The 12863-nt window shown below is 42.0% G+C and overlaps 1 protein-coding gene across 7 annotated transcripts in view; it reads right to left on the reverse strand.

Moving 5' to 3' along the window:
* Smyd3 (SET and MYND domain containing 3) overlaps positions 1-12863 on the reverse strand; it is a 715019-nt gene that overhangs the window by 40418 nt on the left and 661738 nt on the right. For 6 of the 7 annotated variants that reach the window (XM_063236766.1, XM_063236765.1, XM_003474265.5 and 3 more), the window contains one exon: positions 4333-4441. In XM_063236766.1, coding sequence (XP_063092836.1) covers positions 4333-4441 — 109 coding nt within the window. Of the gene's footprint in view, positions 1-369; positions 536-4332; positions 4442-12863 lie in introns of all 7 variants that reach the window. The other variant, XR_010043331.1, reaches the window with a different exon arrangement.

Below are 12863 nucleotides of genomic sequence, written 5' to 3' on the forward strand. Positions count from 1 at the left end.
CTCTCCGTCATGACCAAAGAGGTTAAGAATCACTGTAACAAAGTAAGAAATGGAGAAAACAGAATTGCATGCTTTAATTAGACATTGTGCAGGGCTGGAAATCAGCATTCAGGTTGGACTAGAAAGAGACCAGCATGGTATAGCTGATAACCATGCATCAATGAAAGGAACAATTTCTGGGATCTATAGCCTGCATTCCCTGTTCAGATCCAGGAAAAGCTAAATAGATTCCTGGAATCAAATGAGAAGGGGTGGGGGAGACCAAAAAACCCCCAAATCCAAAGTATAGTGCAAGGGTTTCAATCTAGATTTAAAACAAAACAAACAATTACTAAGGGGAAAAGAAAAAAAAGGCCTTTATATCCTTACCTCGGCTAACAAAGTTCCCCTAACAAAGCAGCAATGCTGAGGTCGGGGTGATGGAACCTGGAGCATGCTGAGCTCAGACAGAAGCTGGGAGCTCATTGACAAGACAGCCTGGATGCGGCCAGTGGTCCATGAGGTTCAAGAAGTCAAATTAGTGACAAACAAAAGCCTTCCAAGAAACACACAGAAAGAAATGAAAGTAGATTAGAGATACTCAAGCAGGAAGGAAGCACTGGGAAGGGAGGCTGAGACTGTCCTGTGGCAGCAATCACAAGAATTTCAGCTGAGCCCAGAGGAGATGGAAACCTAAACCAAATCAGAGCTGGATTCCTTTCTTGGAGGATGCTGGGTCCTAATAGAATCTGTAACGCATTTCTGTTTCTGAAGCTTCTCTGATTTCTGTTCCACACTGAGGCTTTGAAAAACCTTATTCAAGCTATTTCCCATCGTTATTTCTAGGGGCTTTAAGGCAACAAATAATACCCAGGGGTGCCCATCTAAAGAGCACCACAGTTTCAAAAAGCAAACCATTCCACTTCTCTTGCCCTCTTCAGGCTGCCTGGGTCCCAAGGAAGCTCAAGAAAGAATTTCTGCAAAAAGAAACCGGCCTGCATTTTGGACCCCCGGGTTGCATGAGCTCCTGGATTGGTGCACATATTCAGGCCACCTTTCTACTAGCAAATGCTCAGCAAAGGTCCCAACAAGATGTGGTCCATTAGCCATATACAGCTCAGACAGCAGGGTTGGGTGGGACTTTTAATGTCCTCTATTCATAAAGAGAGCTGTCCATTCAAGCACATGCTCAGCAGAACTTGCTGTGGTTGGCCCATGTGTGCCTGTGTTTGGTGGCACCAGGAGATATGAAAGGTGTATCAGTCAAGGTCTTTAAAGGCATTGTCACTCATCTTACAGAAACAATGCAACCCTGTGAACTGCTGGGGAGCAATTATATGACATAACTGTTCAACAGAACTGCCACACAACACTCAACCACAAACAGGAGTAGTAAAGGGACCAGCTAGTGCTAGAGCAGTCAGAATGAGAGTTCCCATCCCAGAAACAGCCCTCAAGCAGCCAGAAGCTTGAGACTGGCAAGTCCACTCTTACACACCCTCATTTACTTTTCGAGACAACTCTGTAGGATAGGAATTAATCTCATTTAAAAATATTCAGAGAGACTAGCTAGCTGTCTTGCATCAAGGTACAGACCAGGTAGGTGATAAGACTGGAAGTTGATACTTTGATGCTAAGTCCAGGCACTCCTCCTACTGCACCACACTGTCAGGGAAGCACATCTGCTCCTTAGCTGAGGATCGAAACATGACCAGAGACTCAGGACTTGAACAGAGTCAAGCAGAAAGTTTTGGGAAGGCTTGGATTTAAGGCCAGTTCTTAGGAGAGATAACCCTATGCTGCTCTTTGGATTTTTTCATCTGGCAGCTATCATTGTCCATGCTTGGCTTATTTTTGTACCAAAAGCAAGAAACACTAAGGTAATTACTATAAAGGGAACTTCTGAACCTCACAAAATAGGCATGAAGACACGGAGGGTTTAAAGGACAATCTGAGTGCATCAGAAGGGCCAATGACGGCACACACTATCAGTCTAGAACATATTATCTGGTAAACCCAAGCTGAAATATCTGTTTGGGTGTGTTCAGGCCTGTCTGCAGCTGAGAGTTTCTTCTTTTACTTTTTTCTTGTCCTGTCCTCACTCCTTCCCTTCCCTCCCCTCCACTCCCAGCTCCTCTCCCTTTTTCTGGTACTGGAGAAGGAACTCAGAGCTTTGCACATCCTAGGCAAAAGCCATAGCCCTGAGTGAGTGAGGCATATCCTTTAGGAGTTCTCCATGCAATGGCAAAGACAGCCTCGCATGAAAACAGAAGAGATCCAAATGCTCTCCGGCTTCTCTTCCCATTGTCCTCTGAATTGGCATCAAGGATTCAGATTTGAAGGGATTTCTATATACTGAGTATTATTAGAAAGCCTCATGATTTAGCCAGAACAGTCTGGAGAGACAGAATAAAGCCTTGGATTCTAGCCTGGATTTAATGACTTGTTCACATGTCTGTCTCCTCCATTAAATTGTAAGGACAATACTGGGCTTTATTCAGAGTAACAGAAGCATTTAATCAACACATATTGAATTAAACTAAATCAACTAGACCTGGCTCTGCCTCAGTGTGACTTCAGACAAGCCCTTGCATGTCTCCAGGACTTAGGCCTTCATTTTTCAAACAGGGATGAAAATGTCTACCTGCTGACCTCACACAGCTGCCTTCTGTCATGAGGACCAAGTAAGGTCATGTACGCAGGAGCAGTATTACTTGTTTCCAGTAGTACCATGAACATAAAGGACTAATCTGGTCATACTTACGGAACGTCTAGCTACAAGGTGACCCTGGGTTGGGAACATCATTTACTTGGGAAACTTCCACTACATTCTTTCTCTACCAACTTTTTCACACAGCAGACCTTCAGTAAGAATTTTCTGTCCAGCTGATTTACCTGGTTAACAATTACTGATCAGACCAGAAAAGGAAAGTTCTTACAGAGCTGCAATCACTAGGTGTATTTCCCCAGTTTGAAAAAAGATGTTGAGCAAAGTATAAAGAACTGGATCCATGTTCCTTCAGGAAAGCCTACTTTCTTCCTGGTGTCTATGGGCTGATTTCAATTAGAGGTGATGAACAGACAACATGGCTAACATTTAATAAAAATTAGCATTAGGGAATCTTATTTTGAAGATTCCTTTAGACATCATCATTTTTTTTTCATCTGAAAATGCCCTTGTTATGGGTTCAGCCAGCCCCCAGACACTGGGCTCTGAGCCTTCTCCATGGGGTATTTTGCAGACAAGGGGTACTGTGTCCACTGCATTAAAGTGTCAGGTGCTCCCCATAAAAACCCACATGCAGTTCTGTCTTGCCCCACTGGCACCTGGGCCAAATGAGCCTTCTAACTCTGTTTTTGGAAGGCCGGGGAATGAGAAGGATGGAAATAACCTAGCAGAGATGAGAAAGCCAAAGACGCAGAAAGCCCTGGGCCCCTTGGGGCACAAGAGGTTCCCTAAAAAGGGAGAAAACAAGTCTCATTCTTTAACAAGCTTTTCCAATACCGACTCACTTCTATTCATTTTTTCTATTTGTGAGAAGTTTTTCTCACCTCTATGCAGTTTTGGGGAGGGAGTCAGCATCTGAATGAATATTTCTTTAGTTCCAGGTAGCTTGTATGGCACTGATGCAGTTACAAAGATAACTGCATAGGTCTTGCAGGTCCCTAGGGGCTGGAGGATAGGTGGTCAGGTATGGCCCTGCAATATGGAAATCACACTGGCAGAGGGAGCAGAGAGTGATAGGAATAAAGACAAAATGACATTGAAGTAAAGCTTTCAAGGATCAGTAGAGTTCTGCCAGGCCCAGGGCTGGGCGGGGAAAGAATTTAAGGCAGAGAAACTATCTTTGTAAAGACCTAGGAGTTGATAGGTCAGGGTGGGCGATGGGGAGCAGCACCATGTGCTCGGGTGAGTGGAGAAGGAGGGAGGATGTGGAGGCTGCAGACAGTGGCCTACAGCCTTGCCTGCCTCAGAAGGAGCTGTGTTCAGTGGGCATGGAGAAAGGGGACTTGTTCTCTCTAGGGCAGGGTACAAGTGCCCTTGTGTTCTGGCGCTAGTTTGCAAGAGTGATTTCAAATTACCATGATATTTGGGAGCTGGTTGATCTTACAATGGTAGTTTCAAATCAACCACCCTGGGCATGTATGTGACAAAAATATGGCAAATGTCACAAAGAACTGGTTGTAAAACATTTACCAGAACACTCCAGGAGTGTATGTACACACATGTGTATGTGCATGCGTGTTACTCACTGCTGAAAACACAGTTGCTAAAACAGTCACCAGGAAGGGGCCTAGCCTCAGCTAGAAAAGGTCTACAGAAGCCTCCGCGCTCTTGGCAGGCACACTCACCAGCCGCAGGTTCTTCATTGCTTGGGGAAACATGCCTTGGTGTAACTGCAGTTTGCCAACTTTCATTACTTGCACACCTCTGACCGGATGGCTTCCTGGGAAAAAAATCCTGCAAGAACCCAAAAGGCAAACAGTGTTAGCAGCTCTCTCCTTTACAGTCAGCACTGCATCAGGAGATTTTGAAAGCGGCAGCAAACACTGGCTGTGAATGTTAATGAGCTACTGAAAAGAAATTAGCTTTGCAATGCAGAAGAATGCAATACTTGGGGGAATTAACTCACTGGCAATCTTCAGGGCCCCCTTCCCCAATCCTTCTGTATTTGAGAAAAAAAATAATAACAGGATGGCAACACCTCCTTAATACACACCAGAGAACAGCTCCACCGCATTTGTATTTTGGGGAATAGTACATTACACTTAGGATACTGTTCCGACCTCCACCCTCTCTCATGAAGCACATATTTGTGGAATACATGAAAGCAAGCTTTCATGATGCCCAGAGTAGATACTACAACACCTTGCCCTCTAACTGTAAAGCCCTGTACGGAATGATAGCTACAGAGTTCACCATGGCCCACCTTTCTGATAGTTTCAGTGTACTTATTTTATCATCTTGTTGGATTACAACACTTTGGATGAAACCACCGTGAGCTCTCTATGACATCCTGTGTGCAGGAGGAACTCAATACACACTTAGCTGTTTGATGTACAATGTAGCAGAATAATGTGTTGTACTGAGCCAATGAATGAGAACTTAGGGCTATGCTTTGTAGAGCTGCCTTAATTCAACTCAACACAAATGTGCTATTTTGGGGTTACTGGTTTAGCCTCTTTTACCATCCCCACTCTCTCAGGGGAACTGAGCTCCTGCTGTACATGGAGGGCTGGAGGAAATATCATACCGCATAGAATTAAGTTTTTCTCTCAAGGCCCAATACTATCATTGGACATAAGAAAAACATTCACATGAGAGTTAAAACAATATTTCAAGACAGAACATCATTTGGTGCCTGAATCAGGCAAATCTTGGTATGTGTCAGATATTCAGTTCAACTTTGAGTTGAACTGAGAAGTTGATGTAGGGGTTTATTATAAGAGGGTGACTGATGGTGGTCTGGGCTAGGCAAGGCTTTCTGGAGGAGGAAAACAGGATTCAGAAAGGCTTGGCTGGGTGGCCAGAAAGGAAGCAAAGCATACTCTTCTCTGGAGAGGGTATGGGTCTGCTGGCCCATCCGTAAGATGATCCTAGGAGCCATTACTTACACAGGCCTTGCCCTGTGATAGGAACTGCTCTTCACTTATGAGCCCTTGGGGACCAATTTCCATTAGCAATATCATGCCTCTGATAAACCTCGCTGGCTTGATACTGCCACTGCACAGAGCCCAGGGAACGCTTTTTAGCCCTCCTGATTAGCAGGTGAGGTAGGCTGGCTGGGAGAAGCATGTATTTTCTCTGACGAGTGTGTGGCTATCTGCAAACCATTCCTTCTCCTTCAGACTCGACTCCCTTCCCCACCAGGAAATGTGATACAGAAACTTTTTTCTTTCACATTCTTAACAAAGTGGAAAAGCAGAACCTGGGAGGAAAGTATGAAATGAATAGAAGGCTGGTCATGCTCTTTCTAAAGAACCGAGAGGAGTGGGAAGGGGAATAAACAAAGGAGACAGCTGGGTCCTGCAGTTTCCTTCATCTCTGAGTACACTAAGAGGTCCGTCATTTCACCTCTCACCCTTCCCAGAATGAACATCATTATCTACTTGTATGGAAAAGATTCTAAAATCCCCAGACAAAAGATTTAAGTGTAGAACACCATTATGGGAAGGTAATTGCCCTGGACACTTTCCTTGAAAAGCACACTTGGATTTGGGATTTTTTTTTTATTTCTATGAATGTGGGATAATTAAATTTAGAGGCCAAGAAGTAATTTTATACTAATAATCTCCCCACTAAGTGGGTGTCTGTCAAATCAGTTAGCTAAAGGAAAGAAAACCATTGGTCGTATGATGATAGAGAAAGTGGTGCGTAATTACGCCGTGACAGGTACCTGTCTCAGTCACTGAAAGATATTAAAAGGTGAAGCAGAGTTGTACAAGCAGAGGATGAGGAGGAAGTGTGTGCACAAGGTGAAGGCCCTGCACAGATGTTCCCAGAACACTCCTGCACACCCAGGCCCACTCTGGCATGGGGCCAGCTGCAGCTGGCTTGGTTCTGGAGTAAGAGTCAGGATCACCTGTCTGACCAGCACCCCAAGGAATGCTGATGAAGGTGGCCGCCAAGGAGACAGGCTTCAGTAACTTTACTGTGTGTGACAGTGATGAGGATGGAGTCTTCAACTGTACAACTCCAAATCAAGGCCAGGCTGAGAGTCTGAACAAAAGATTAGGTGTGCCTGAGGACTAAAGCAGGATCTTGGGGAGACGAGAGGTGAAGGTTCCATGCTAGGTCCTGAGCCTGGTACTGAGAGGACTCTGGAGAAGTTCAAGGTAAGCCCCTGTCCAGGGTAAACATGGTTCAGTTGTAGAAATGAGGCACATGAAATCGTAACACAGAGAAGACTGAGATCCACCAGAGCATGGCACACACTCTGGGTACTTGGGAAGCAGTAGGGATTACAGGGATTAAGAGAACAACAGGCTTGAGCTGGTTTGAACCAGGGAAGATGATGAAATCTCACCAAAGATTCAGGGCGTATGCAGGGACAGGATTGGGCTGCTCTGAAGATGGGACAGGAGGCTGAATGCAAAGCCAAGTGAGCTCGCTGGTCTGACCAGGGAAACTAAGTGGAGGGGTCCGCTGGTTGTGCAGAGCGCGTGTGTAGTTAGGAAGTTCGGCCTTTCCGTTAGGCAGTGAGGTGCTGCTCAAAGGACTGAGGATATTTCATCAGAACAGGAAACAAAGGAATTTGATCGAAAGTTATAGAACTGATTCAATAACAACTAGGGACTTGCTGGGTAGAGTACAATAGAGTCAGAAATGGCCACAAGATTCAGAAAAATATCCATCTCCACAAAAACAGTAACAGGAAATGATGTAATAACTATATCATTTCACAAAGACTACTTGTTTGGGTATTATAAATTTTCTTTCAGAGATATGCTAGCATTCGCGTGCCCCAGAATGCTGGTCTTGGATGGGAAAACTGTCTTTGGTGCTTCTGCAGTAGGTAAGTACATGGGAGGGAATGAGGTTAAGCAAGCAGAGAGGAGAAGGAAGGGTCCACACCAGCGTTAAACTTCAGTCCACAAGCACAAAGGTCTTGCTGTTAAAGTCTAGAAGGAAACTGAGAGTGAGTGAACTAGAATGTCTTGAGTTGAAAGGACACAGAGCAAAAAGATGTTGCTGACGTTTTTCTTTATAATGCAATTAGCAGTCACACTGCTTTTATTAGAAGTAGAGCTTTGGCATTTATTTCCATAGCAGGAAAAAGCACTTATTTTTCAGGACTGCTTTAAAAAATCTAATGCAAAATACATCATTGAATCTAAAAAAGAAAGTTTTCCTGGCATGTTGCTAGTAAATATATACTGGTGATGAATCTAAAAAAACTCATAATTTTGCAACTCCAGAAGAAATCCAGGAGAAAGGTATCACTAGATGAAGCTCTTAAAGAATGATGGGCATTTTTACAGTGGAGGGATTAGGTTGTTCCAATCTTAGCATCACTAAAGTGAGATAATCAGACATTAATTGCCATCTTATATATGCAATAGGAATTATTTGCATTACCTATAAAGCAACCCTGCCAAAGCAAAGCAAGGCAAACCCAACCCACTAAGCTGAAAAGTTAAACTCCATTTTGTAGGAAAAATAAGTGATAAGAAGAACAAGTGACTCTGGGATGTGGGGATTCTACGGGACGTTGGCTTAGGATCTTCTACGGAGTGAATAGAGAAGATGGGGGCAGTTCAGATTTAAAAAGACAGAAGAGCTGTGACAACCATCTGTACTACAGAGACCTTGTGCATCCTAACTCAAACAAAGCAACTATTAAAAAGACATTTTAAAAGAAAGTGAGGAAATATGAATATGAAAATGCATCATGAGTATAAGAAAATGTCCACATTTTCCAGAGATACAGACCAAAGTACACAGGATTATATGACATAATGTGTGAGATTAGTTTAAGTATCTCCAGCAGAGTTTCTGCTTCCAGAAACTGGTGGTTTAACATGCTTCAGGTCAGCTCCTGCAAAGAGCAAGGAAAGACAGACGAAATACTTTTAAAAAGCTGCTTGACTGTTCTGTAGAGCCACTGAAGCAGCGGAGTCTTAACGATGCAGTCATGGAAGCACAGGAAGGGGAGCCTCAACTCACTGCCACTTTTTAGTGATGACTAGAAGGAAGAGACAGGCACTGTCTTTGGCAGAGCACTGGCTTTGGCAGCATCATGGAAAAGGAGACTTGGAAAGTGAAGTTCAGGCCCCAACAAAGATGAGACAGAGCTTTGGGAAACGTGTCTGGCTTTTATTCGTGACCTCCAAATTTTATTTGTGACTACAGTCTAGGAATACTCCAGTAAACCAGAAACAGGCCAGCCATTACCAAGAAGTAATCAGTTTCAAGCCTGGACAGAGTTCAGGTGATACGTTTCTACCCTGACTGCCAGAAGCAAAAATAAATCTCTCTAAGGAAATAACATCAATCTGACCTTCAAATTATATCTTTAATTTTTTATTTTTCAAAAAACCTTTTTAAATTTTAAAATAATTTTTTTCTATATCCTGATCTAAACCCAATAAAATCATTACTAGGCATGCAAGAAGACAAAAACTGGAAACCGAAACAAAATCCACATGAAACAGAGATCTGTGGCTACTGAAATACTAAGGTTCTCTCACACCGTCTTTAAAATAACTACAATAAATATATTTGAGGAGTTAGGGAAGCCAGAAATTATATTTTAAAAACAATGGGAATTTTAGAATTAAAAAAGCAGAAAGCTGAAATTAATAACTTGATAGTTTACCATCAGATTAGAGCTACAAATTAGTGAACTAGAAATCATTTAAATGAATATATGCATCACACAACATGAAGGAACAATGGAATGAAAAACAGACAGAGACACAGGTGTCATATATGTTAACAGGACTCTCCTACGAGAACAAGAGAATCGGGCAGAAGCAATATAAGAAATCATACAGCTGGGAACTGTCAAAGCTAGTAAAAGATAGCAAATCACAGATTTCGAAACAGCACAGCAACAAGAGAATTCAGGGAAGGAAAAAGATGGGGAGAATGAGGGTTAAAAGCGGATGACTGCAGAAGCTGGATGATAGATGTATCTCAAATGAAGATGCATTATATAATTTCATTTTTGTGCATGTTTTAAAATTTTTCATAAAGAAAAAATAGGGCCTTGGAGTTTACATTTCCACCTGTAGTAGTGATAGTTAGGCTCTCGTCCTTTTAGAAGCTCTGATTCTGTACCTAGCTCCATGGACAGCATGACAGCGCTGGGCGGAGTGTTTTGATTGGGAGTTGAGTGGCCAGGGCCGTTTGAGTAGCAGTGTCCTAAAGAAGTATCACATGTAAGTTTATACAAGAATGAACTTAAACTAATTATACACTTTCAGAAATGTCTATCTATATTATAATTCTATGACTAACTTGGTGACAAAAGTAGTTATTAAAAATCTATTACAAAAAAAGGAAAGAAAGGAAAAAAGACACAAATAATTGCCTCAAGTTTCTGAAGGTCTGAGTTTTACTAAATTAAATTATTAGACTTACGTGGAGACAGATTGAGTGAGTGGTACATAATGGCCTTTTTTTAAAAAGAGATTAAGACAAAACAGGACATAACAAAGCAGATCAGGACAGTACAATGTAAGCAACACAGAATTTCACTAGAAGACAACCCATAATTAACAGTAACTACCACAATGTCTCTTTCTTTGAAATAGTTGAGCATAACTTCATATATAGTAATGTCAAACTTAACAAAATACTATAAAACCATGAAAGAGAGTGAAAGTTTTACAGGGCATTCAAAACCAAATAACAGAAAACGAACAATGGCTACTATATTATCTCATTTTCCATAGGAAATTTGTTTATACTTTCACATGTAATACAATCCAATAAGGTACAACATGATAGAGCCAATGGAAACGGAAGAGCAAAAGCATCATAGGACTTCATAGTAAGATGATATTATACTAGTACTGGCTATTATAATGACTTGTTTCCCTCAAATTAGCTGTTCATACCATCACAGTTAATAAAATCAAACAAACAAGCACAAACCCATTACAACTAACCAACACGATCATTATAAGGTTTCAAAACAATGTAATGGGGAATCATGATTTGAAATCATGATGGCCTTAATACGACTGAAGGAACATCAGGGAGACAGTGACTCGATGGCCAAGTAACAGCAGAAGCACAGGGGCTTACACTCCATGTTAATTAAGGGGCTTTGCTCCAGTCTTAAATCAAATGTAGGAATTCAGTGTCGAATACCATGGGAAACTGGGACAAGGGAGCATGGAAAGGCAGATAGAATCATCTGCTGCTCCCTAGGCTCTGTCTAATTTAAGGCAGCTGTAGTATGGAAGCTATTTCTGCCTTTGTGGGAGGGCAGCTTTGTTTGAAATGTAATACATTTCTGTTGTTAGGTTATTTTTTTTTAATATCCTAATGGGAAACAAAACAAAGAACGCAAACACAGGCCATACTGTCCAAGCAACTATCACAGAAGAAGGACCAGCTCCTACCATGACCTTAATTAACCCGCACAGTTCGTCTGCAGATGGGCTGTTTCCCCCATCTGTAGGATGAATCCTAGCTTCTCCATCACCTCTGTTCCTTGGCTCTGATGGTAACAGGGAGATCAGAGCCATAATTCTCACTTGTTTCTACAAGGAGAAGACATGGGTTCCAGTCCAGACTGGGTCCTCAATCCTGCTTCTCTCACAATATGTGCTACTGGCCTCATATCACCGAGAGAAGTGGATATGCACATCCTCTTGTGCCTGTGCATAAGAAAAAAAAATGTACAGGGCTACACATTATAAATGAATTTGGCAATACTACAGTGAAAATTTCCTAGTGTTTTTTTTATCCTACGAAGTGAGTAAGCAAGATAATTTCAATCTATAAAAAAATATATTTTACTTATCTTAAAAGTTCCCACCAACTAGGTCCTTCATTCAAGAGGCAGGTCTTGTCCTCACAAGTTTCCCAAAGAGTTCTTGTGTATGATGTATTGTTAAAAAGGATCATTGGTCAGATATCAAGTCTAAGAAAGCATTTTGTTTTTTTGCAAATGTCCATGAAATCGAGGCGCAGCAGCCCAGAGAGTGGGGTGAGTAGTTCGGTACAATGTATGAATTAGAATGGGGGAGATTGGAGTTTAGGATTCAAGACCCGGCTTTTCCTAGGAGCTGAGTGACCATTTCACATCACCATTAACCTGATGGTTAAAATGTGATGGGGGAGCGCTTGGAAATGTACACAACTATATTCAAGTAAATCTACTATGTCTCTAGAGCTAGAAAATATCTGGTGATTAGTTGCAAGGTACTAAAATTCACCCGACTCTGCTTCAAGCTTTAAAAAGAGAAAGGAAGAAAGTTCAGTAGTATCAAAATGGCCATTTTCCAACAGCCCCAAAGCCTCCTTGGCTTTCTGTTTCCTTCTTCTTTGCAGTACCAGTTGAATGTGCGAGCACAGAGGAGAGGCTGGCCGGGCTGGAGGGAGATGGCTCTACTGTGCATGTGGCCGCCATAAGAGAGCAGACTTCAGGTATGACAGGGTCAGCTGATTCTGAATGCACATTCTGGGTTTTGGTCTTTCTTTTAAAAACGAGCCAAAAACCTGCTGGCTATATATCTAACTTTCAAATTAGGGTTTTACTATTCTCATTGAATGCAGACTTGTATGCAAATGTTATTGTCCTCTTGTGAAATATGCCTCACGAGCAAGAGGGAGCAGGGCGACAGTGCGAGGAACTGGGCAGAACCCTGTAGGCAGGCAGGCAGGACAGCTTCCCTTGCATCCGAATAGTCTCCTGTGACCGCATCATCCGCAGGCTTTTGCTGTTTCATAGTTTGCAGCACCACTTTTAGGCTAAACCATTTCACGATATTCTGAAGTATTTCAAAAGGTTAGCTACTCTAACTAAGTTATACAATAACTGTAATTTACTAAATCCTTGAAAAAATCGTAACAAGATGTTTGTTATGATATCTGCATTTGTCCCCTCCAGTCTACTCATCCTTATACGGGCAATAGTAATTGTGAATGTGTGTAATGAAGCTTCCAAATATCTGAACACAGTCATGTCATGTCACGCTGAAATCATTTCTCAAGCAACTTATGGGCAGCATTTTAAAATTTATTTGAACCTATTGGTTTAACTTTATGAAAACTGGCTTGCATACAGTATCTAGTAGCAGAGCACACAGAACACAATGTTAGATGCTAAAGAATTTTAATTAGTTTTTTAAAATAACGTATTTTAAAGAGCAATGAAATGCTGGCAAGAGAGTAAGGGATGAGAACGACTAACCGCTGGTATGCT

Source organism: Cavia porcellus, unplaced genomic scaffold, assembly GCF_034190915.1.
Source record: "Cavia porcellus strain 051 isolate PalLab524CR breed Dunkin Hartley unplaced genomic scaffold, mCavPor4.1 scaffold_26, whole genome shotgun sequence".
NCBI classification, from domain to species: domain Eukaryota; kingdom Metazoa; phylum Chordata; class Mammalia; order Rodentia; family Caviidae; genus Cavia; species Cavia porcellus.